Source organism: Ceratina calcarata, unplaced genomic scaffold (assembly GCF_001652005.2).
Source record: "Ceratina calcarata isolate Rehan_Ccalc_2016 unplaced genomic scaffold, ASM165200v1 scaffold478.2, whole genome shotgun sequence".
NCBI classification, from domain to species: domain Eukaryota; kingdom Metazoa; phylum Arthropoda; class Insecta; order Hymenoptera; family Apidae; genus Ceratina; species Ceratina calcarata.
In genome coordinates, this window is record NW_017172008.1 from 319,502 (window position 1) to 344,994 (window position 25,493).

At 48.3% G+C, this 25,493-nt stretch overlaps 1 protein-coding gene across 5 annotated transcripts in view; it reads left to right on the plus strand.

The window, feature by feature from the left end:
• The window catches only part of LOC108627540 (protein Fe65 homolog), a 127,762-nt gene that overhangs the window by 62,739 nt on the left and 39,530 nt on the right, over positions 1-25,493 (plus strand). For 4 of the 5 annotated variants that reach the window (XM_018028826.2, XM_018028825.2, XM_018028827.2 and 1 more), the window contains one exon: positions 18,734-19,040. In XM_018028826.2, the coding sequence (XP_017884315.1) occupies positions 18,734-19,040 (307 nt within the window). Of the gene's footprint in view, positions 1-17,125; positions 17,966-18,733; positions 19,041-25,493 lie in introns of those variants that run through there. The other variant, XM_026815647.1, reaches the window with a different exon arrangement.

Here is a 25,493-nt window from a genome sequence, read left to right on the forward strand (position 1 = left end):
CTTTTCGCCTTCCGTTCCATGTGATTTCGTTGCAGCGACTAGTGCACCCGAGACGTAACATCGGTCGGGTCGCGTTAGTTTTATTCGACGCCGCGTTTACATAAAGGTTCCTGTAACGCGAGACACGACGAGCCCGGGGAAATTGAATAAACTCAGCAACCGCGTTTCTCCTGAAAAACTCGTTCATCGTGGGAAGAGTCGCGGTTCTTTTCACTAGTGTATGTACGTACGCGACCGGAAGCGAGGCAGCTCGAAAATAACGTTCCGCTGGAAAATTGTACGGTTTCACGGGTCAACGTTTCGTGCCACGTGTGTGCGCGCACAGTTTGTTGAATATCGAGCAGGTCGGCGCGCGAAGGACCAAGCGAGAGGGCAATTATAACGGTCCGAGGAACCGAGCTTCAGGGACGCCCACCGGCTTGCCCTTTTCCTCCCTTCTTCGTTCCCTTTTTGTTTGCGCGAAACAGTTAGACGACTAATAAAACTCTCATCAATCCGGGCGGCTGATAGAAACGCGCTCGCCTCGGGGGTTTCGCGCTGGCGTGTTTCATTTCGAGACGCGGCGACGTAGGCGGAGACGTAACAGTCGGCCGGCGGAGAGCGGAATTAATTAACAACGGAATAGCTAATTCTGTCGAATTCAATTGCGCATGGATTACAGAATACGGGACTAGTAGTTGAACGGCGTTTACCATATTCCAGTAAACATTGTACGGTGCATCGTTGTTGCCACGGTTAACAGTGCATTACGCTCGAGCAATGTGGGTCGTACGCGCGTGTTGTTCAACACCGCGCCGGTGTGCTCGACCTTCGACACGTACATACGCGCACACGTTTCAACTCGTGTACGGCACATACGCGTTACACCGGGCTGCACGTGTAAACGTATGTACGTACAGATGGAGTGGAAAGGCGTATCGACTTTAGGCCATTTATAGGTGAGATCGAGAGTGTTACTTCGTCTCTACTTCTCCCTTTATATCTCCTATAACCCGCCATAATTACGGTACTGGCTTAGGCGGCCGTAAAGGTGGCGCGGGGTAAGTAACGAGCCGAGGGTGCTTGTATTCCCGCTGCTGACAAATATTGACGATAAAACTCGCTACGGTACGACCCTATAATGCTCTCTGCAGAACGCGCAATTATCGCCGGCTATCGTTTCATAAATTCGACCCCACGGAACCCGGATCCCAAGCCGTTCCGTTATTTCCGTGCGTTCGACCTTTTCGAACGCATCCACCCTCGGTCGCCTCTCCATCTGACTGGGGGCGAAGCCAAGTTCAATACATATATCACAGCCGTAAAGTTTTGTTTTCGGAAATAAACAGCGGACCCTAGATCCTATTTATAAACGCCGTTTTTATTCCCTGAAATTGTACAAGATATGATTGCAGTGGAAGATGATTCGAACGCACGAGATACACAATTCCCTCGCTGTTACGTTTGACCGTACGAACAGGATTATCCCGTTGTTCCAGCGTTAGTTCATGAATCGTAATGCAGCGGATACGCGTTAGACGGTAATTGGGTATGCAGATGAAAATCAAAACCGGGATTGTTCGGGCAAGGTTGGCCCGCGTCGTGTATGGTAGGTAGGGTGCGGAAGAAAATCGTCCCGGCAGATTTCCTCCGCGCTCGGGTATGGGTTCGCGCGCCGCGTATCTCGCGAAATATTCACGCGCAAATTACGAGCGGCCGCGTACGCGGACGCATAATCGTCAGGCGCGAGACGTCAGTGATATATCATAAACTATGTGAATTATTAGTGCAGAAACTCGACCCGGTGAATTAACACGCAACGCAGTTATCGTTTTATTGAATTATTCATGCCGGCCGAAACGATAGACGGACGAGGTCGAAGTGCCACCTAGCCATTCACCTCCGCGCTCGGCCGAGAGTGATATTTAATGCCGCACTGTCTTTAACAAATTTATCTCCCCGCACGGATCCCATTAGTCGGGGCTACTCGCTCCTCATGATAGAAAGCGTTCGCTACTGTACCACAGTATAAGGAAGAACAGTAGGTTCACTCTGTCAAAAAGAGTACTAATAATTGACTCTTGTGCATGACAGAATTGCACAACCAACATTGTTTTTATTTTAAAACTCAGAATTATGTTAGAATCCAGCAGATCCAATGTCAGATGTGATCCAAACCATGTCAGATCGAGCATTGAACAAATAAGATATAGACTTATTATTTTTTTTTAATCTTGTCCTATTAAGAGCAATTAACACTAGCCAGAAATGGCCAGGAATCACTGTCCTTAAGCTGTACAATCAAAATTATACGTATTTTTCTTCTAACTTTAGCATTTAACGAATTAAGTATGATTGACAATATCCTGAGTGAGCCTAGTTTTTTTTTTATACTGTGACTGTCGTTTGTGATTCGCTCTAAATTCAACCGAACTCACGACAAACGTGAAAGGGATGAAGAAACGCTGTTGAATATTCGGTAAATTTTGCGGGGTAGCAATATCGGAAGCATCAATTTTCGTTGATTAGACGATCGAAATATGGGCGAAGCAAACTAGCGACTGCGGACGGACGGTTGGGTAAAACAAAAGAGCACTTTTCTTTAATGATTCGAAGGCCCATCCATTAAAATCCTGCTTACTCACCGAGCGCTCGAGCCATTGTCCTAATTAGTCACAAATTTGGAGAGCCACTTGTTCTTTTCTGCCCTATCCTATTTTTAATCTTTTTCTCTATACTCATCGTCATCTAGATTGCGCGTCACCCGACCAGAATATCTCGCCAATTATTTCATTCCTCTTCATCTAATAGGCCGGAGAGCAAATTGCTACGAATTAAAGGTACGATAATCCAGTTTGCACTCGAAGAGCCCTTGCAGAAAAGCGACTTTCCCTTTCGCGAATACGAGACATCAAAAGGATTGAGTTTTTCGAATCAGCAAATTCAATTCTCTCCTTTTTTTTTCTTCTCCTCGGCCTTTGAACTTCCAGTTGAATACGAAAGAAGACGTTCGTCGCGCGACAGATTCACGGCCACGGGTTAATGCGAAAGGGAGAGAGCGTCTAGTCACCTCGAATCAGCGAATCTAATTTCTCTTCTCTCATCTTGACTGTTGAACTTTTATCTCGATACTCGGCAAAGCCTTCTTCGTTTTCCTTTGCGACGCGTTCACGGTCCTTATTCGTCGAAACGACACGGATCGTTCCCTTAAATCCCATCCCGAGGGCGCGTTTCACGAGCAACGGTGCATTTTGATCTCGTAAATGTCTCTATCGTCTCGGTATCACTTTACGCCTTTATACTTTTATCCCCCTCTGGCAGGCCGTTGCCTTTTTTTTCCATCGGTCTGCGATATTCCGCGAGGTCGTTAAAGCCTCCTTGTAACTGGAACTTACGGGATTCACGGGCTTATGACGGCTGTTCCGCCTAAGGGAAGCAACCATCAGCCTACCAAGTGTCTTTTAACTATTTTCGCAAATGGATTTACGCAGAAAACGACGCGTTATCCGTCGCCTCGATATCGGAAGTGATTGTCCACCTTTCCTAGCCATTTTCACCCTCCGCTCTTTTTACTTCCCTTTATGCTCGCCCCGAAACGGGGTAATATTTTGCGGACGAACGGCAATAACCTGTTCTCATTACTGTTAGTTATTTATAAGTCGTTTCTTTGATGTCGCGTCCCGCGAGGTCCCTCGTTTCCGCGGGGGAAGAGGAAGGAAGGAATGAAGCAGTCCAACTACAGAGCGACTGTGTACCTTAGAAATGAAGAGAGGATTCAAAGAACGCGAGTAAAAGGGAAAATGGGAAAAATACAACGTCGTATTGAGAAGTAGACGCTAACGATGAGGTCTCGTGAAAAGGGAAGGGAAGCAGGCTGCGTTCCGCTATCTCGCGAAAATTTGCTAGGTTGTCGGCGTCTGACGACGTCGCGGAACAAAGAGTCAACCACGGGTGCCACGTGACAGCTACCAGATATTAAATTGCGGAGCAAGCAGACGGGAAAAAATGGAACGGTGCGCCTAGCGGCATGTCTCGTGCATCGGGAAACGTGAAATGTATATAACCACCTTATCCTCTTTTAAGATTGATTATACGATCAAACTGAAATATTTCAATATAGACACGATAGCATGTGAATCTGCGATACTATTTTAAAGAATAATTAGAAGAAGCAAATTGGACTATTCTTCTTGTATTCCTATATTTTCTTCGAGCAATGCATTTTTACACGAAGAAATTGCGGAATGAACTTGCCTGGAAATCTCGAAACATCAAGGCGGCTGCAATCCCGCAAAGTAAGTTATTCAAAAGAGAGGGAGAGCTTTTCCTCTTGGTATACTATTCCGTTCCCAATCTTGATGCCATGTATTCCAAGAAGGGAGCAGCGAAGGTTACTCGGAATTAGCCAAGGAATCCGGCACCGGATTGCTTCGCCCTCCAACCCTTCTTCGCGTGTTCGGCGTTATCCTTTAACTTTCTGCAACTCGCGCTCGGCTTATTTCCTCCGGTTTTTTCCACCGTCATCTTCTCGATCCGCTCCCTTTCTTCCATTGTTCAAATATTTAGTACCGGCTCTATTTAATCTTCTATTAATCTCATTCTGTGACGCTCGTCCCCTATGGAGGAACCGGAAAGTCGAGGGTTAATCGAGTAGGAAAAGAGGACCGCGGTGTCACAGTTGGAATATTGAAATATCGCGGCGCGGTTAGGACCGCGGGATTCAACTACATTAATTCGAGCTAATTAATTACTGGCTGGCAGCGACGCAGTTCGCTCTTACCGCCCGCCGTCTGTACTTATCGGAAATAATTAATTGCTCCGCTGGCGATATCGCGCCGGGCGGTGTAACTATTCGGTCAGGCCGTCGTATAAAATTTTCAATAATTCATTACCGTCGCATTAATACAACTGATTGTTATTTGCCCGGCGTAATGGTCGCCGTCGTTAAACCGTGCAGGGGCGATCTCGTTCGCGGCCATCGCGCTGTTCAATTTTCAAAATTCCTTTTTAATCGCCCGGAACGATGCCAGAAATTCACCGACTGCCACCGGGCAGCGCCGTTCGTCGCGCCGCGTTTCAGCTGCGATTACATTTTTAATTACGCGTGGCTCCTCCCGGTGAAACCGTGTTACCGCCGCGTTATAAGGAAATATGAGACGTAAGTACCACCCCTGCCACGAGCGGCCAGCAGTAAATTATAAGAAAGCAGGGGACGATGTCGGGCAGGTGGATACCGAGAGACGTGGCGGGGAAAGAGAAAAAGATCTCAAGAAAAATTTACGAGGAAACGCCGCGAGCCTCGTAGACAAGTGGCGCGTCCACCTCGTAAAATCTATGCCTCTCTTTCTCCCCTTTTTCCTCGGGCGACACCCTCTCCGCTCCCTTTCATCCTCGCTCGTACCTTGGCACCCGCTACTTCGAGGAGTTCTCTCTATTTTCGACGAGCGTAAACTCCGCGGTGAACTAGCGGCCCGCGTTTACAACTGCCCCCTCGGACTCGAATCCCGAACTCGCAACTGTGTGCGTGCGCGTTGATTAACCCCCTTGTAATTCCACCCTCGTAGTTACGTTAACGCCGCGAACCGCCCGCTTCGCAGCCGTGCTTTTTCACCCTCCTTTCGCTCGTGCGTGCACGCAGCACGGTTACCGTCCGGCTTTTCGTCTCCACCCACTCTGGCGTTAACCGCACCGATTTTTTTTTCTACTTTTACTTTCCGCGCCGTTTCGTGTCCTTAATACGGTCGCTTCTCGCCCGATTCAGCGGAACCGATTTTTCATCGTTCCGACGTGCCACCTTGCAGATACGTTACACACGGACGATCGCAAAAGCGTTTCCAGTCGCACGACATACTCAGCACTTTTCCAACGCCGCTTATTACCTTCCCGAGGCGAGATACAAGATCGTCGATGCACGCGCGTTCTCTCCGTTTAATCGCGACGCGATGTCTCGTTCCGGTTGTTCGCGTCGAACGATTAATAGCGCCCCTCGCTTCGGGTTACAAGTGGCGAGCCGAAGCCGGGGGTAGGTCGCGGGGATGCGAGAAGAACTTTTACGAGACGCGCGCGTCGCTTCCGGCGCGAGTCCCAGGCCAGTCTATTAATTAACGAGCGCGCTGCCTCGCATTTGCATATCGCTCATATTTTATTTATGACTGTAGGCACACCCGCCCGCGATACACCGCAATTTCAGGAGCGCGCATAATTCTCCATAATGCGCGAAGTTCGTTTTTCCCGGCGAGGAACCAGAGGCGAGGAGCGTTAAGAGAGACTTACGTCGCGCCGGAAACCGGAAATACGTACCGTGGTACGCGTGCACCGCCTGATTACCGGCTATTTATGTATTCCGACGTGATTAGTATCGCGACGCGATTTATGAACGCCCCCGCGAGGTGCGGCCAGACGGTTCATTTGCGAGATGACACCGTCCCGCGGTTTCCTAAAGCGAAACGGAAGCACTTCGCTCGTTTTTATGCAGACAATAAACACTTTACACATGATGAATGTATACAAAGAATTTTCTTGGACTAAATTTCGTATAAACTTGATCTGCTGCTCGAATGACTGGAGATAACAGCGGTGCACTATTTGTAGCGAAACTCGATTTTGAATTTGTGTACACGAGAAGCTGATGGGAACGCAATCGGTTTTCGCCGCATCGCGCCGCGTCGCGTTGGTTCTATCGCGAAACATTTCACGGAACGGTATTTATCGTCGCCTGCAGGCGTGCTCCGGAGCTTTGGCACCGCATAACCCCGTCGATCGATCGAGGAGAGACTCAAAGCCGTTTCGTGACTGGCCGCGGGAAACTCGGATGCTTTTCGTTGCCCCCTTATTGGGGACTGGCGGACAGCCAGCAAATCTTCTCCCGCAATTTCTTTTAGCCGACCAGCCACAGGGGCCGGAGACACAAAGTCCGTAAGTCAATTATAAGGTGGGAAAACGGGACGCGCTCGCAATAACGGCGGAGGAACGATATATAAAAGGACAGAGCCGCGGCTTCGTGACGTAGTTACCGTGGCTCGCCCGGAGGGTTTGCCAGCGAGCATTGTCTTCGACGCGAGCTATTTTCGCGACGCGTCTCTTTCCAGCGTCGATACAACGACGCCGTTATGAGATTTTACAGAATAGAAACCCGAAAGACGTCACGGATTCTTTTCGTGGATCACATTAATACGTGAGCAGCCTTTTGCAAGCGTTTGCATTAATATATGTATTTATGGTAATCAGGAGAATGAACTTAAAAGTTTATTTTCGACGTTCTTCATTAAAGTGTCTGCTTTGCGGAGACGATTGGATTGAAACAGAGAACTGTTATATGTATATGTAAAGCAGCGCTTTATTAATGATGAAAATACAAGAATACTCAAGTCGACGGATCGAATATGAAATTTATGCGAAATGTATTATAAATGAAATCTGTCCATAATCAGATATTTCCGACAACAGTTCTTATTGACTCGTGCGGTGCATAAAGAGGAACGAAATAGTAAGAACGCATAGAAAGCTGTTCGACCTCGGCGCCATTGATTCCGGCTTTCGAAAAGCATTCAGCGAAACATCGCGAAAGCCGTACTTCGCTAGCGGCGAAAACCACTAGACTAGAGCCTGGCTCTCCATCGGCTGGCGGATCGCCAGCAATACGTTCCAGCGATTTCCAGAATCACTCGACGAAAGCCTGGAAAGGTGAAAGGTAGCTGGAGGGCTTGATCAATTAAAAGACGCGAGGGTGGGGAATTTGCGAAGACGAGAAACGTTCGAGGCCTTCTAGAAAGGAAGGTTGCGAGGTGGAAGAAGTAAACTGGTAGCAGCTAATATAGCAAGAAATACTGTTATTGCTGCTAATATTTCGCGGAAACTCCGGTACACAGCGAAGTGTACGCGCTGCGCTAGAGGGAAATCTGCTTACGGTCCCCTCTTTCCATCCCGCGAAAGGATTGCGAACGGTACGACTCCGGCGTCTACATCGCACCTCGTTTCGTTCCCGACGCGCGCTTTCTCGTTCTCACGAACGAACAACAGACAATTCCCGGCAGATTAAACGCGCGAAAGTGGAGAAGTTACGTCCCCGCGGATGTTTGTGCAAATTTTGAACGAATCCGTCGAGTGTACAAACAATTCTCTGTTCGCCGGCTCCACGTAATTACCAGGGATGTTGGATCTGTGATTTATCATCGTTCGAGAAGCGATCTCTGAAATTTTTACCCGAGTATACAAATATTTAATCGAATTCCTAGCTGAACTGCGTGTATTTCTCTCTCGAATAAATATTTCATTTTCTACATCTACTATATTCGGAGCACGCCTTTTTTCGGTCAAACGTCGCGAGAGATACTGCTACTACCGTTAATATTTCCCGGAGATGTTGCAGCAGCTTCGCCCGTGCTCGCCTTAGGAAATCTCCTTATAACCGAGTGCAGCTCGCTACCCGGCGTAATTCACGTTGACTCTTGTGTTCTCGAAGTCCCGACGCGATGCCGCGCCGCAGCCGCGCCGTGCCGGGAAATTCACGGGCGAAAATCCGGAGGGAGACTGTTCCTTCGCGAAAATATTATTATCTCGCGGGCTGAAATTTTATACGACACCGGTCCGACGGCTTTTTAAACGGCTCGCGTACCTCGGGACAATATGAAATTCGCGTGTTTAAATTATCCGAAGGGGGAGGGAGGGAGGGGGGGGTCTCGGTGAATGTTTTTTACGCCAGGAATTCGCTTCGCGATAAAACTCCGGGCGTGTAAACTTTTCAACTGAGGGCTTCGAGCGAAAGAAACACAACTATGCTTTTCCGATCCCCGAGGTTGATCCGACGTCTCTGGTTTCGTTAATCGAAAAGTTTTCTCTCTGCTCACTAGACTCTCAGGAAACTTTCAACCCCTCGCGAAGAACATGAGGCGCGATAAACCTACCGGTTTACGTTGAATGCATACCATTCTCGTCGGTCGCTTAAAACGCAGCGATAAAACGTACATTTCATACCGGTTTCCGAAGCTAAGCGTCGCGTCGTTACGAGACAGCGACACCGGTACACTGATCTGGATAATAAGTGGTCAGGTTACGAGCAGAGGATAAACGAGGCGATTCAAACCACGCTGACTTTATACGACGTCTCTTGATGGAGAAGTAAACTAAAGCGACCTATTCGCACGTATGCTTATCACTGCTTCCAATAAACTGCGACAAATAATAAGTTAGACATTGCTTTAGTCTCGCGATTAAAGCGAATGTAGTACAGATAGACTATGAGACTAGACTGCATATTCCGGTGATAAAAATCGTGGGCGTTACCCTTTCGCACATCCCAAAATACATTGTCACCGTTGCTTACGCTCGTGAACAATCGAATTACGATCGCATATAGCTGTCTGCTCGCGCGTGCAACAGGAGTGAGCTAACGCGAGCGACACAACGATTCCGCGCTTAATACGTAACGCAACGAGCGTTGAAGTAGCGTGTACGAGATAATCAAAGCCTCGTACCCGCGAGGTGTAATCCGGGATAGTTTCTTGGTCGGTTCACGGCGCGGCACCCGCGCGATTCCCCTGTAATCCTGTAATCCACCGGCTCTGGAGTCTATTACGTTCTCTTTACATAATCTATACGATCGGAACGTTGCTCCCTCGTCCTATTTGTTGCATACGCGACAAACAACCGGCTGGTACGTGCGGGGAATCGTTGCGGGGTTTATTTAGTCTATTCGACGGAACCGCACTGACGCGACGGAACGACGGAAATTATTTGGCGAAATTGATCCCACCGGGAAATCCTTAGGAGGAATCGAACGAACAGACGCGGGAGAGAAAGGTGTGTACGTAGCCGATAAAACTGTGTCGTAAACGTAATACTGTGGGAGAAGTCGGCGCTTGGTAGTTAAAAGGATTAGTCGTGACGCCATTGGCCACGGTGGCGGTTCCATCGGTAAAAATTTCACCAGGAACCAGCGCAATATCGGTTTTACGGTGACGGTAAAACCGAAAGACGCGTCTAAGCCGCACGTACCGGGCGTACGTGCTGCTCGATGGGCGTTAAGGGGTTAAGGTACGTGAGAAACCGGACGAGATCCGGTCTGTCCTCCATCACCCGGGATCGCAAACGCATTTTTTCTTTTTACCAATATCGTTTGATACCGGTCTAACAATCTCTTAACACGCCTGTAACACATATTCGTGTGGCAATTTCTGTGCGGTTTGGAACATGTCCGACCGAGCGTCGACTGTTTTCACTTAAATATTTCACGGTTTCGAATTTTTAAACCGCGTTTATATTAAGAAAAATAGCGCGCAGGTTTTATCCAGCTTAAACGAGGCCATTATTTACCCGAATAATGAGAACGTAAAGTCGGTACGCTGTAGCTACATACACCTACACAGGGTGGAGCTTATACACGACACCAGGAAAGTACCACAGGATTTCGGTACATGAAAAGTTAAAGGCGAGTTGATTTATAGCGCGCGCTGGGGTCTTAGGTGAAAAACGGCTATCGAAAGTACCGGCGGAAACATCCACGGGGGCTTTACTTCCACGGCTCGTGCGAAATGACTCGATTTCGCGAGCCGCGCGCTTAAGCACATGTGCCAACACGATTCCCCGTGAACCGATCAGAAAATGGAGAACTGCGACCACAAAGAGCGACAAAGCTCCCACATCGTGCCGCAAGCACGCCACTCTGATACTGCTCGAGATTTATCGATCTTCAAGTACGATAATTTCGTTGTAAAGGGAACAGTCTACAAATACACTTATTCTTTGATACAACGTATTGCACTAATAAAACAGAATCCATTTTGAGATTGTTATCAGAATTCATTCGATTTTTAATTATAATTCATCATAATCTACAGTACATTCTATCCTATACATTTAAGAGTATTATTTATCTATATGTTTCAATGCGCAATATAAAAAAATTTGGAATGAAAACGGGTTCTTAGTGCAAAGCCTTGGGCCGCGTGGAACTGCGACAGTGGTCGGGGCACGTTTTCCCTGGAGAAAATCTTCGACATACTTTCGAAACGAATATCCAGGGAAGTTGGCGAGGCGAGGCTCGTTGCCCGAAATCGGGCCGCGTGGAATTACCGAAAGTTGTTCGCTGGGAGCGATCGTGACGCCGGTATAGCGGTGGAAAAAAGTGATGACCAAACTTGGGTTATTACCGTGGCACAGAGTTTAATCTAAATGCGAATCTAACGAGGAGGAATCCTCCCTTCGCGCGTTCGTGTGACGGCGCGCGTACTCGAAGCCCCGGCAATTGTATTACTCCGCGTTCGCCTGTATTTGACGCGCTTTGAACTTCCCCGCGGCTCGTGCCCTTCCCGAAACGCCCACGCAAGGGACAATTCCCATCTCGTCGTTAACGTGTATTACCATCCCTGATAACTGCCGCGATCTTTCAAACTTCCCAGACAATATCGTAATTGGATAAATTCTGTAGAAACGTTCGCCCCTTCGTCGTCTTCTCCAGGGTTGACTGATCATGGACCGACGTCTTGTAAATAACGTCGCCGACGTTGTTTTTACAAAACGACGAATATTTCTCCTGCACCACTCAGCCGCCCCTCCTCCTTGCGTTGCATCGTAACTCACGCTTTATCGCCCCGGGGTAACTGCGAATTACTGCCCTCCGGTGTATAGCTCCCGCTGAAGAGGATTCGGGTTAAATTATTCAACGAAAAATGCACGGAGCTCCAACGCGGAAAGAAACAAGGAAGCGGAGGGTCTATAAAGTGTCTCTATACACGTTCCGTTTCTGCTCCGCGCTGGATTGAATTCCGTCTTACGAAACGGCCTGATCCCTTTTCGTAGCTGCGTTCGATCGCCGGGGAGACCGTCGTTAATTATTTTGCGTACGACGGCTCGTCCTTGAAATATCGATTCGCATCCGGCGGGTACTTTGAACGGTTTCAAGATGGCAGTTTGACGAACGGAGCGAGCCAGAAGACGCCGCCAAATTAGATTATCTCCTACCCGTCCTGGATTCGAGAACGGCTTTCTTCTTGCTCTTTTCTCCCGTCTGTCTCTCCGTGCCACGAAGACAGCCATGCAAACTTCGACTCCTGACTTACGCTGAAATGCAGCCAGCCACGCTTCGCTCGCGCATATATTTGCATAATTCCGCTTAATAGCTATCGGTCGGAATCCTTTAAGCAGTCGTTTCGTCGCTCCCTGAGGTTCATTTTGATGAAAAAGAGACACAGAAAGTTATGTAAAACCAGTGATTGATTTGCAAAGCTTCCGTTCAACGAGGTTAATCCTGCTGTGTAACGAAAATAAGAAATAGCAAATGTCGAAAGTGTTTTATTTCGATTAAAAACTATTGGTTATATCATCGTTCTTATGGAACAGAGAAATTGCAGTGGCGGTGCGACTATTTTTATCTCGTGGAAAGACGCCAAAATCTTCTATCCACAGATACATTTCCTTGACCCGATACGAAGGCGTTGCTTGTCATTCTGCATTCGCATCGAACCATCTTAATTCGACGTCGAGCCTAACGGTCGATCAGAGTTATCTGGCACGCGGGAACTCGGCGAAATACGTTCGAGACAAGAGAGCACATTTAGATCGATAACTTGAGCCGACGTTACCGCGACGTATGGCATTGTGCCAGATTCGGTCACTTCTGTTTTGTTGCAGTTTTTAGCCCTGCCCGCGCAGACACACGTATAGCCCACCCCACGGTCCTTTTTCCCTTCCCAGGACGTCCTTTGAGCGACACGCGCCAGCGGCTATTTTTGCGGGTCAACCCTGAATCGAACGGGTGACGAAGCACCTGTCGTCGTCACGGAGAAACCCGTTTTATCAGAGACCCTCGCGAAAGCCTTCCCATTGAATTTCCATCGCTCGAAATTCCTCCATCCCGCAAGACCCTTGTGAACTTCGGGTCAGCGACGAACGTTTCGCCCGAAACACGAGACGCTCGATGGTCAGGGAGATACGACTTATCCGCTGACCGAACTTCTTTTTCATTTCGAGCTCACTGGTCATATACGATCATTCCAGCGATCGATCAATCTTCCTTGTTTATACGACAGATAACTACGTCCTGTTGAAAAATGCATCCGTATATTTGTACGTATTAAAGTCCATTACGCGATTGTACGTCTCGGTGAGAAATTCTACGAGAGCATTCTTCGGATGAAAGGAACTACTTACTCTTCATTAAATGTCGCGCTAACGTATCAGTAAATAGCAATCGCGAAGAGTACTCGCGCGACGGGAAGAAACCGGACACCTAGCCGAGAGAGAACGCAGTGAAAAAGATACCCGGCACCCTAGGGCACACGTATGCATGTATACTTGATGAACTAGACCGCCACTTATTCATATTCATCGCGTGTCCCCAGTTTACACGAACCATAAACCAGCACCGAGGTTTTAACTGTCGACCCTCCGCTATATTTTAACAGCGGTACGGAGTTTAAGTGAAAAAGGTCGATGCATGGTCAGACGCGCGTGAATGCGAGGCTTAGTTATTGTTCTGGCGCAGTAATTAAAATTTCGATTGTTTCACGGCAATTCTACATATTCTCGTAGTATTATTTAACGAGACTAATCATTTCAAAATTCGACAGAATTTAAATTTTCACTCTCGACGAACCACTAGAAAAAGTCCAAAAGTGCCGACTCTCGCATTGGGTTTTATGGAAAAAAACGTTTACTAGGACAGACGCACGTTGAACCTGGGTGATGTATGGTCGAACGGTCGTCGGTTCGACGTAAATCATCGACGAGCCACGCGGTGCCATGAGAGTACGAGCGTCGACCGAACTATCGTCGAGTATCGATCGCAATTATCCGGTAATAATACCGTGCGCCGCGGTCAATTTCGCTTCCCCTGTTGTTTCATACGTTCCTGCGCCGTGATAAGACCCTCGATAAGCGAATGAGAACACGTCGTCTTTTTCTAATCTAACGGAAGACTTTATTGGTCCACGCGGTGACCAAGGGGGGAGGGGTGGACGTTATCGAGAAGCCAGATAACTGTCCTCGGAAGGGGTTCTCGCCGAGAGCAGGCGGGGTGGCCAGTTGAAGGCGGCGCGGCGCGGCTAACGGTGTTTAAGGGTTGCGTGCGGCGCCAGGGGTGAAACGGCGCCAAGACGTCTAAGCGCCAACGGGACGAGCGTTTCCAAAGTATGCGTGCGGCTTCGATCGGCGTGACTCGTCGGGCTGCACGGTTGAACGTTGCGAAAGGGGGGGAAAAAAATAGGAATAAGCATTCTTTTGTGAGGGCAATCTACGTAACCATTCGGGGGCTAGGAACCGTCCCCGGGAAATGCGAGAGCCGAGCGAGAAAAGGGCGGAAAGGGCAATTGCCCTCGAACGAGATTGTTCGTAGCTTGTTCGACGAAAATGAACGGGGGGAACGCCGAGGAGTGGTTGGGTCGGGCAAAAAAGAGCGGAACCTCTTGTTCTTCGATTCTCTCCTCCCTCATGTCCTCGTTCATTTTTTCGTTCACTCCGTCGTTTCGTTACGTCGAGTCTCGTGATTTTCGTTTCTTCGTAAATAAAATTTGCCATTCCCCACTTCACGGAACGCCTGACAGAATTCGTATAAATTTATTTTTCGAATACCTTGCCGCTCGCTCGAGAGACACTCGCGACTCTTGAAGTCAGTCGAGCGGTGCAACGACGGCGCGACGCGACGATCGCTGGGATCGATCCCGTTCGTGGAATGGAAATTCAACGACGCGATGCGACGCGACGGGACGAAAAGGCAACGTCAGGCACCATTAACCGAAAAAAATCTTGACCTTTTCGATAGGGTCGGTACCATTTTCGGTGCGCCGCCCGTAAAGCTTAACGGCTGCTTTTAAAATTACCCCGGCCTTTTTTCGCTATAACGAGACACGGTGCTTGGCTCTTCGCACCTCGTTCCCTATGGTCTCCCGTATGAAAGACATTTGAGACCGTAACTCCATTGTTATGGAGGTTGGAGGGAAAACCGTCGGGCCAGAAGCTGCAGTGGTAAAGTGGCGGGCAGCATCGACAGCCGGCCCGGGAGTATAATCGCAAGACTGGGCTCGAATAAACCTTGAATTCCGTGAAAGGGTGACCATGAGGCGAGAATCACTTTATTTTTCATGAAGCATCTTAGCGCGGTGAATCGTGAACAGGAAGAATGGATCGTTCCACTAGAAAAGGATTTCTCCGGTGTTATTTTCGATTATGTACCGTGAAATACAACACCTCTGGAGAATAATTCCGGTACACCGTCCCAAGCAGAATACGAGCAGCGTTTATTCTTCTCCGCTCTTTATATTTTTAATTAACGAGTTCCTTGTAAATTGCTGGAGTCGTAGCCGAAGATCGAACCTTCGAATATTTAAATTATCATCGATCATTCCGCAAGGAAATTGGTTTGCCTTTCACCGCCCCGTTAAAAAATGTCTGCCGTACTCGCCCCTAGGAATACTCGAGTCGGCCAATCGCCTTCGGTACTTATGAGATACGTGACCCCCGCAATTCCGAATAGCGAAAGACCGTGGTAGAAGAGGTTGCCCGCGTCCATGAAAGTTAATATTCCGTAGAAAGGACTTACGTAAGGACCACGATGGAGACAGGCAGAGAGAGAGAGAAAGGCTGGCACAGAGGAGGGTGTCGAGGTGAAGAGGCCAGAGAAAAGAAAGGAGAGGGAAAGAGAAAAAAAGAGAGGTGCTCTCTCGCCGATGGTAAAGAGGCCCCTTCACCCCCTAGACTTCACCTAGACTTGGCCGAGGAATCGATAGGGTGACTCATCGAGGGGCGGTGACGGAGTTCTCTCCCTCTCTTTTACCCCGTGTCCTCCTTGTTCGGTCTTCCCACGCCCTTCTCGTTCCCTTACCACCGTCTTGCTTCCGGTTCTAACGCCGAAAGCGTGTCCAAACTTTCAAACTCTCGTATAAGGCTCCGAGTTCCGTTTCTCCTTACCCCGTTCAGACATCGCTCTTCTTCCTCGACAACGGCCCGGCGCGGCGGGGCGAAATAACGAAATGCACTACTGTTCGCGAGGTGCCTCGAACCGGTACTCGTCGTTTTCGCGGAATTCGCTGAATCGGCTTGAAAAGTTGCAAAAAGAATGGTTCCACGGTTCGCCGTTTCCTCGCTCGCTGCGTGTCGTTCACTCCGCAGTGCAGATTCGTATTCAACTTTGGGACGCGCTCGAATCGGTGAATTTAGCTACGTTCGAACAATTTTCCCTACTTTTCTTGTTACTCTTTACTCAACGGAAGAGGCCGCCATAAGTGTAAAATTCCAAGAATAGAATCCGTCCGATTCTCTTCGCCGTCGAATGGACGACACGACGACGGGAAACTTTTTCTTCACGAAATAACGAGATCCGTTCAGGAAGTAGCGCAGCAGCTGGACGCTCCCGCGACTGCAATCGTAACCTCCCTGGCCATACCTATAACGAGCATGCGGCAAGACGACCGCGTTGCCAGCCAATTTGTCGCACACGAAGAATCCACCCTCCTCTTGCTGAGTCATCCACCGTCCCCTTTGAATTAACGAAATCTTTCGAGCCTCTTCGTTATAGCCTCACCTACAGATTACGTATCTCCATTCGATCTTCAAATATTAGCTGTCCTTGGATCGTCGGAAGTAGTCATTATCTCTTAATAAATTTAACATTTTTATACGTCCATCCCTTAAATCTTCAGATACAGTAATTACCTGCCAAGATTGCGAGCTGATTACACGTCTAGAACACTCGCCAAAAAATTAATGGAGATTCTGAAGAATCTTCTTAACTTCCTCCTGTTGTCGACGGGTCCGTCACCGGGTAAACTTGAGAAGGAATCGGGGAACTGTTCGTTTTAATCTGAAACTTCCAGGCGTCTCCTTCGCAGTTACTCAACGTTTCTTTTCCGACGAAGTAATGAGATGTATTTCCCCCTAGCAAAACATACTTTAGCTACTTCTAACAAGCACACGCGACCACGCGGCCAATTTGTCGTCCCTGACCACCAGGGATGGATCGGCCCCTTCGCTGAATCATTCCCCTCGGGTCGTTGAACTTTCCTCGAATTCCGAGATAATTGCAAGCTTCGATCTTCTCGATGAATTAATAAGTGTTCGCGTAACCGTGTTTCTACGAACTGGCAATTGAATCGATTATTGTTTGTTCGATCTAAAATCTAAAGCTGGGAGATTTGTGATGAATTTGGGTGAAAGACAGACAACCGATTACGCTTTTGTTCGCGATGAGACGGTAGCCAGAATCGATGGTCGGTGAAAAGTATCGAGGGCATGCGTTGAATCAGCCGAAAGGGGAAACGTCAAAGGGAAACGAGTTTACGTTCGGGTAATTCGATCGGCTAATTACCTCTTCTCTCGGTCGGTCGTATTGTTCCCTCGTGACTAACGCAAAAAGTACATCAGACGAAAATCAGTGAAACGACCGTGTCCTTTCATTACTCGACTGCTTTGTGATCGCGCTTTTCGCACTCCTCGTCGTTCCACTCTCCTGTACACGCTTACGTCGTCGATCGTCCGTAACGTGATTCGGTCCGCGAACAGTATTAATAATCGTAGGAGTGGTTCATTTTTTACGAACGACTAGAGTCAAACTCGAATCGCTTCGTTTTGACCGAAAGATGATTCGGCTTCTCGAAGCTCGGGACTCAAAGCTCGCGGTGGAATCAATACCAGGGAAGAGGAGCGAGATAGGTAGACTACGGAAGAGATAGGAGTGTCAAGGATAGAAGAAAAGGAAGGAAGGAAGGAAGGGACAAAGGAGGCCAAGGAGATTCGTCTTAGACACCCCACCCACACATTCACGATTCCGTACAGACACAGACAGACATATACATTGCTTGACGCTGTTCTCCATGTCCCACACGAACGTGCGTTTCTTTCGCGCGCGTACGTACACACACGACGGAGGCTTCTCGTTTCACGGTTATTCGCCGAGATTTTTTTTAACAATATGACCGGCGTCGCGTCGTCATGGACGCATTCTGTCGATTTCTATACAACGTTCTTCTAGCGACTGTCGTCTTGCTAAGGAGCATCAGTGAGTAAGCGCTAAGTCGTGCTACATTTAATAGTAATCATCGTAATCGTCGATGTACTCTCTTTGCCTGTCTCTACTTTCTTGCTTCGATTCTGCCACGCTTTTCAACCTCCATAGACGGTCGACCGGTCAATATTTTTAATCCTCTTGCTATTTGTCGAGGAGGCGAGTCCGCCTCGCGGAGAATTCTCAAGTGTATCTCGACGATTGATCCCCAGCGCCGTTCGTCACGTCTCGTATTTACCTGCTCGATCGAGTCTCTCGATTTCCTTTCATTAATTTATTTTCGGTACGCCTAGGAGAATCGCAATGCTTATCGCAACAACGAGCACTACTTTCCTACGAGCAGGCACTAGCTACAAACATCGATCGCCAGTTATTTCTTCGCAGCCTTCCGTCACGTATTTCGTAAAACACAGTTCTCTCTCTCTTTCTCTTTCTCTCTCTTTTTCTTCGCTTCGGCCTTGTGTATTGTGGTACTTAACACGCTTCCGTCAACACCCTTGGTTACATTTACAGCAGACTGTTACGAAAGTGAACCTTGACCTCCGCTTCGCGTAATCTTTCAATAGGCTCTGTTTGTCTGGCACCACCGAAATATCGCATGTCACGTGAAAGTAATTTAATGAAACGGTAGAATGTCATTGCGAAAGGTATACCTTCCTCGCTTACTAACTTCAAACACTCCATTTACCATGAAAACTTAACATCAACGTTGCTACATGTCGACGTTTGTAAAAACGAATCTGTGTCTTTGTATGTTTCCAGAGAACGGACTTCTCTCCTTCGAGAATCCCAACTACCATTTGGATCCAGCTCGTCTGGACGATGCTCTGAACAGCAACGAGAACGGCAGCTCCCTGTACGATGAATTGTACCAGGAATTGGTCGGGAACGGTGGCAGAAGTGGCGAAGTAACAGGCGGCGGGGGTGGCGGTGTCACGAGGGTGCAAGCGCGCAGGACGTACGCCACTTTGGATTTGGGCAGCATGGGGGTTGACGTCACCCAAGGTCCTCTCACGCGAGACGCCGTGACAGAGGATGCGCCGGACAACACTGACAACCATAACCTGGGGTGAGTTCACTGTCATTTCCGCGGACGTTAAACGCGTCACGTTGCCATCTCGCGCGTTAACACGATTACGATAATATCGTAATTAATTGAGTGCACGTTTGAGTGAAATAAAGTTCGTTCTGTAATATCTTATCCTATAAGATTAGACACAATTATTTTACCAGAAAGAGAATGTACGTGTATATATTTTTTCCGAAGTGGTCTCATTTTCGACTCTCGTAATACACAGAAACGAGACACAGTAATCCTCAAATTATTGACTTAGAGGTCTGAAGATTACGATAATACGCTATCTATATTCGTCCCTACGGCTGTTCCCTATTTCTACCTGTAATATCTATACGCTTTTGTTTTTAAACATAAGCCAAGTTCCTCGTGATGGCTCACCGAATTTCCTCTATCCGTGATATTACCTGGTTCCCTGTCGTCTTCGGCATAAACGCGAAATCGGCTCCCAGAAGTGAGAAATCGAAGAAACCAACTTGGAAAGGTTCCTCTTGGTCATTCTCCCGTAATATAGGGTTCGACGAGGGCCGGAGCCCTTGATAAAAGTTCCGAGTCGGACCTCACCGGGCTACCGCATAAAATTTCAATAAATCCGGACCCGTGAAAGGGTCTCTCGGACAGAGGGAACGAATGGCTCGATGCTACAAGCTAGTTCGAACTTATTTCCGACTGGTAACACGGATACGGGGAGAGCGCGCGTTATTTGTTCGATTGCTGGAAATTCTCCTCTTCCAATTCCGACATTCTCATCGAACTTCCTTCTGTCTTGCTAGCCTGTTACCGGGCTCTGATAAACGCTCGAAACCACCTTAAAGGGAATCACCTTTCCTTCCTCGGTCCTTTTTTTCTTTCGACGTGACCGAAACCGTGAAACGAGACGAGATATCGATTCGACTTCGATGCTTCATTCAATCGAAACGATATCATTTAGAACCGTGCCGAATTAAGACTTTTTCCTCGGGTCTATAGGGCGGAAAAGAGCATGAATCGAACGAAGTAACTTCGACGATTTCAAGTTATTCGAACACGGAGACTGTTACACGGACTCTCCTTCTTCTCCCCCCCCGTCCTCACCCGCGTTCGTGTTCGCGATTGTTCAACGGGCCGGAATTCTCCGCGTTCTCCTAAGTTCCTCCGTCTCGAGGACCTTTTGTCGACGATGTTTGGAATTACCCAAGTCTCGCTGTGGCTCGTTAATCTTGCGAACGAGGTCCCCGTGAACTCTCGATCGAGTCCACTTTTCCTTCGATATCGAAATTAGATCGGAGGCCTCTTTCCGGTTCCATAATCGGTCCCCATTGTTCCGTTCGCTCCGTCGCCGTTCCTATCGATAATTCACCTCTAATAATCAATCGGAACCATGTTTCATTTCGGAACGAACACCGTTCTTCTTTTCCTCTGATCAACGACGGACTTGCTGAATTCCCGACGGATAATTATTCGAAACGAAACAGAGTTTGACGAGCAAAAAATCGTGGCCATCGGTCTTCGGGATAGCCGCGTTCGATCGAAAGAGGTACACGTTAATGGATGAGCCGCGGTGCCGTGAACTCCTTCCCAGCTGGGATAATAAACTGCTCTCTTTTCGCCGGTCCCGTCCCGTTTCGTCCAAACCTCTTTTTCCACCGACGGCGCGGCGCGTCGCGTCGCGTCGTCTTTTTTCCGACGGTCGGAAATCCGGGCGAGCATAAAAATGCAATTAAGGAAACGGCCGGCGTCTGGCATACCTCTCTTCCCCCTTTCTCATCGTGAAAGGTGGCTTCTTCTTGCTCATCCTCCCGCTCCACCCTTCATTACCTTCTCCTTTTCTTCTTCGCCCTGTCCCCTGCTTTGAACTTGCCTAAAATTCAGTCCCGTTCAGGTTGGTTGAATAGCCGCAGGCTTCCGGGAACGGAACAGGCAGAAACGTAGCTATCGCGATGCTGCAGGAGGATTGAGCAATTAGAAAGTTCCGCCGTTGAAAGGGTTCAATAGACGATCGACCAGAGCAAATTCTTAATCACCCGCTAGTATTTTAATACCACGTCTTTTTAACTAAGATCCTTTTTTAATCATGATCTCGGGATTCGGTGTAAATAAACGACTGCGAGGAATTCAGGAAAGATGAACTCAGTTGCCAAGATGAATTATTATTTTTTGATACTTTACCTCAATACGTAAATATTTAGTAGACCAGTGTATACAATCTGGTGCATAATTTTGTTTGTCTGTTTAATATTGTACAACGGTAAATGATAATGAGGAATGCCACGCTTGAAAGTGTTAAAACGATAAACGAATACGGTTGTTAGCGAACTAACATTGTCAGTTTACCCGCTTGGCGACAAACTCGAGAGACAGGGAGTTCCATATTGATCCGTCTGAATAGCCCGAAACTGTAAAGGCAAACAATTCTCGTGTACCGGAGTTCGGATCCACGAGCCCGTCGCGTCGCCCAGACATGGTACAGTAAGGTAATGAAGCCATCAACGAACGACAATCCGTCGTGGCTGATCGAATTTTCCAGTCGAAGCAGAGTGGAAAAGCGAATTTCCCTGCCTGTAGGCCGACGCGCCGCTTTCATCGCGCGGTTCAACGTTAACTTCGTTTGCACTGATGCGCCCGAAACGTACGTTACGTTGTTAAGCACTTGACGTGCCCGAATAATTCCGTGCATCCGAGAGGTGGCTGCGTCGACGTTGCGCCGCGTCGTCGCCCCGCGTCTCGCCAGGAAATCGGTAACCCGATAACGTACTTGATTATATGACAACCGGTCGCGGTAATTGTCGTTCGTGTAGTCTTTTAAGGCTAGCTAATCTCGTCTGGTCCAACGCGAAACGAAGTTAAAATAGTAGCTCGGAGGTTTCGATTTAACGCGCATAAAATCTCTTTCGCTGTAACAGAGCGATGTCAAAATCAGAAAGAATGAAGTATATCGGGAAATTGTCCAATCGGTTTTCCCGGAAGTTCCAGCGATCCATATAATTTTATTGCCACCTCTCGATGACGAGTACGGAGTTGGAAAGCTGCACGATGCGTGCCGTTTCGTAACTTCTAAGCGAAAAACTCGTCGGTGATCGCGATTGCGAAAGTTCTCTCAGGGGTAGGAAAGTTTGCCACGGTGTCCGGTACCCGAGTAGAATCTGGTAACATTCATCGGGCAAAAATGTGTTAGACGAGAGTCCGTGCAATTTCGAGGGTCAGCCACTTTGTCAACGGGCGAGAAGAAAAGGACCGAGGTCCGTCGGAGCACCAATGGTGGAGTGAGATGGAAACTGGACTCGACGACGGACGGCTCCGGGCTCGATATGTCTCGATATTTCGTCCTGCCCTCCCGGGGCTGGATATTAGACGATAAGCTTGGAAAGTAGAAGGAGAGCGTAGGCACGCGAGGACCGCACAGCTCAGAGATTGGACTCAATCTAAAGTTGCGACAAACTTGGCTCGTACCAGCTATCCACCTATCTCTCATACTTCTGTCTACGACCCTTAACCCTGTTCCGCTTTGACGGACCGAGTGGCGAACGGGAGAGCACTGGAAGGGAGTTAGATGGCAGTCAGCGAGTTGGTTACATTCTTCTCGCCAGGTAGAAGGATGTTTCCGCGGGCTCTTTGATACGCAGGGAAGAAGAGAGGGATTCAAAGGATTCAAATTCGAGGCGAGGACCAGGGGAAACTGAAGGGGTCAGAGAACCTCTTTGCGTCGGATTTCTCTGGCAAATACGAAAGCTACATGTTTTACGGTGCGACGAGACGAGCTGCAACGATCAAAGTAGAAATCAAGGGTCCAAAGTTGAAAGACTCGGTATCAATTAACGATCCTCCGTCTTTGGCGTCCGTCTTACCGGCGGCTCTTTAACGAGCTCGTTTTTCCCTCGTGGTAAAGAGAAAATTCCGAAGAAACGCGGAGACAGAGAGAGAGAGAGAGAGAGAGAGAGAGAGAGGTATCCATGAAATTGGAGGCAGCAGAGGCGGATGCCGAAAGCGGAGTAAATCGCGTTTGGACGCTGACGAGCTCTGGCGGAAAGCGGAAATTTCCAACCGAACGGAAGGAAAGAGCCGATAGCGCATTGGGAACAGGGTTACCGAGACTGGACGTGCGCGGCCATTCAGGATTATATATTTCCCGAAAGCGTGGCAGGTGCTGCGCCGTGCCACGATGGAGAAGAACGAGGCCATCCCTCCCGCGCTTAATATATCTGCATTATTCTTCGTCCAGCGAAAACTGGCTTTTGGCTCCACAATATCTCTCGTTTCTACGCGCAGCGATAAGGACGAACCAGACAGAGGTAGATTAATGCAATCCGCATCAATCTCCATCGAGGTTGAAGGGCTGTCGTCCCTCCAGGAAACCATCAACAACACCATTCACATTCACTTACCCCCGTTCGCCGTTATTATGCATCGTTTTGCTCGTGCTCTTCACGCCAATCGTCTCGTCGTCGACAAACCTAATCTTTCATTCCGAACAGCAAATGATTATTTCATATCAAGCGTCCAAATTTGTGTCGCATTATAATTTCGTCGATAGAAAGTAGATCGTCCATAAAGGCTGCCAGGTAATCTCAGTATTTTCGTATGCCATTAATTTCGTGATTGCGAGGGATCGCGACGGACTATCACGGCAGCGTTTCATTTTTATTATCGTTCTTCGGTTATTGTGCGGTAGCGTGTACGTGCCGCGATAGGTAACTACGGTCGACGGGCGCTTTTCAACGATAAACACACGGCGCGGCGCAGTGGCAGGGTTGAATACACGCGCATAATCGCGACTGGGTGCACAAAGCGACGCCCCGTAACGGGTATACGTATCCCTGTATCCTGATAAAGTTCCCTCCGCGGACCTCCGGACCCATTCAGGAAGCGTAAACCCATAAGGAACGACAATCACGGCCATTCGTAGCCGGCTGCGAATTGCGGGTCACCGTGTATAATGTCAGCCCACGCCGGAAGAGAGAGCGACTCTTAAGCCATAAGTTTCCTCCATCGACTCGTACCGCGCTCGTTTTTATCCGCAGTATCGCGTCGACGATACGTCCTTGGGATATTAAAAGCCTCCAGCGGGTCCGACATTATCCTCGTTATATTTTACATCGACTCCCAAACAGTAATATCTTCCGTGCTTAATAAAAAACAAAAGTAGGATGGGGAGTTTTTTGGGCGATTCACGCGCCGGGCCTTCAGGGAACATTGTAAGTCACCTCGACAACACCCTCCGGAGTACTCGAAGCCGAAAGGCACATGGCCGTGAGGAGGAACGAACCATTTTCGAGGGTTTTGTGAAAAAAGAGAAGAGGATGAGAAGGTCGGAAGAGGAGTGGTGGCAGAGGAGAAGGAGGGAACGTCTAGGTAACGTCGAGGAGGTCAGAAGTGGCGGATCTCGCACTTCGCAAGGATAGGCATCTTAACGATCGTGTCTGAGGCGGGATACATTGGGCGTGAAATAAGGCACCTTTGTTAGAGCAGCTTTTCTTTAGAACTCCCGGCAACCCGCGATTCATTCTCCCTCCGTCTTTAGTTTCGTTCGTCGCCACCCTAGCAAACCGCAGCTTCTATCAGGATCACCGAACGGCCTGCTTTCGCCACCCTCGCTGAACGGGATCAAACTATATTTACGACGTACGGATGCTGCCTTATAGTCTAATTTGAACCTTTGATCCAGTTCTATACACTTCTTATTCATTCGTCCCACGTACGTGCTATTTGCAAGTTTTCATTATCAGATACGAAACTTCGTCACTGGATACTGAGCTTTTCTTGACCTTGGAACGAGATCGAATCGATCTTAAACCCGTCATGTCATATCGTATGCATTCCGCGCGACCGTCACTGTATCTTCAAGCCCGTCACGTCTCGCGCTCCCCGGTATATACGGCGTGGAAATTTATGATAGGCTGCCAACCGTCCTCGTGTCCCGTAATCCCTTTACGCCGTTACCAGCAACGCTACTCCTCCCTTTTCTTCCCGACGTTCCCTAGTTTTTCTTATTTCTACTGGTAGATTTTCGAGTCGCGTCATTATCCGCGATCACGCGCCGAATAAAGAACGCGGGGCTCGGCAAAAATTCGCCGAAGATTTCCAAATGATACCCGCAAATAATCCTGACCTTATATATACGGCAGCAGAAGATTCTCTTGTTCTCTCGGAAACCGGATCTCTTGTATTATTCTGTCGCTTCGATTCCGGGCTCCGTAAGCTACCCTTCGTGGTGTACAAAAAGAATCGAAATTGTCCCTCTGTGGGATAAAGATAATCTGATTCAAAAGGTCCAGGTTTAACAATGAAATATGTAACGTGGTAGTAACTGAAATAATGACTGGAAATTCAAAGTTTTCTTTCGTTCGTGAGGAAAAATTGCAAACTGTATGAAGTTCTTTAAGGATGTATTGGCTATACAGTCAATCCCAAAAGTTTATGCACTTTAGAAACGCATTTTTTAAAAAGAAATCAGACGTCGAAAGAACATTG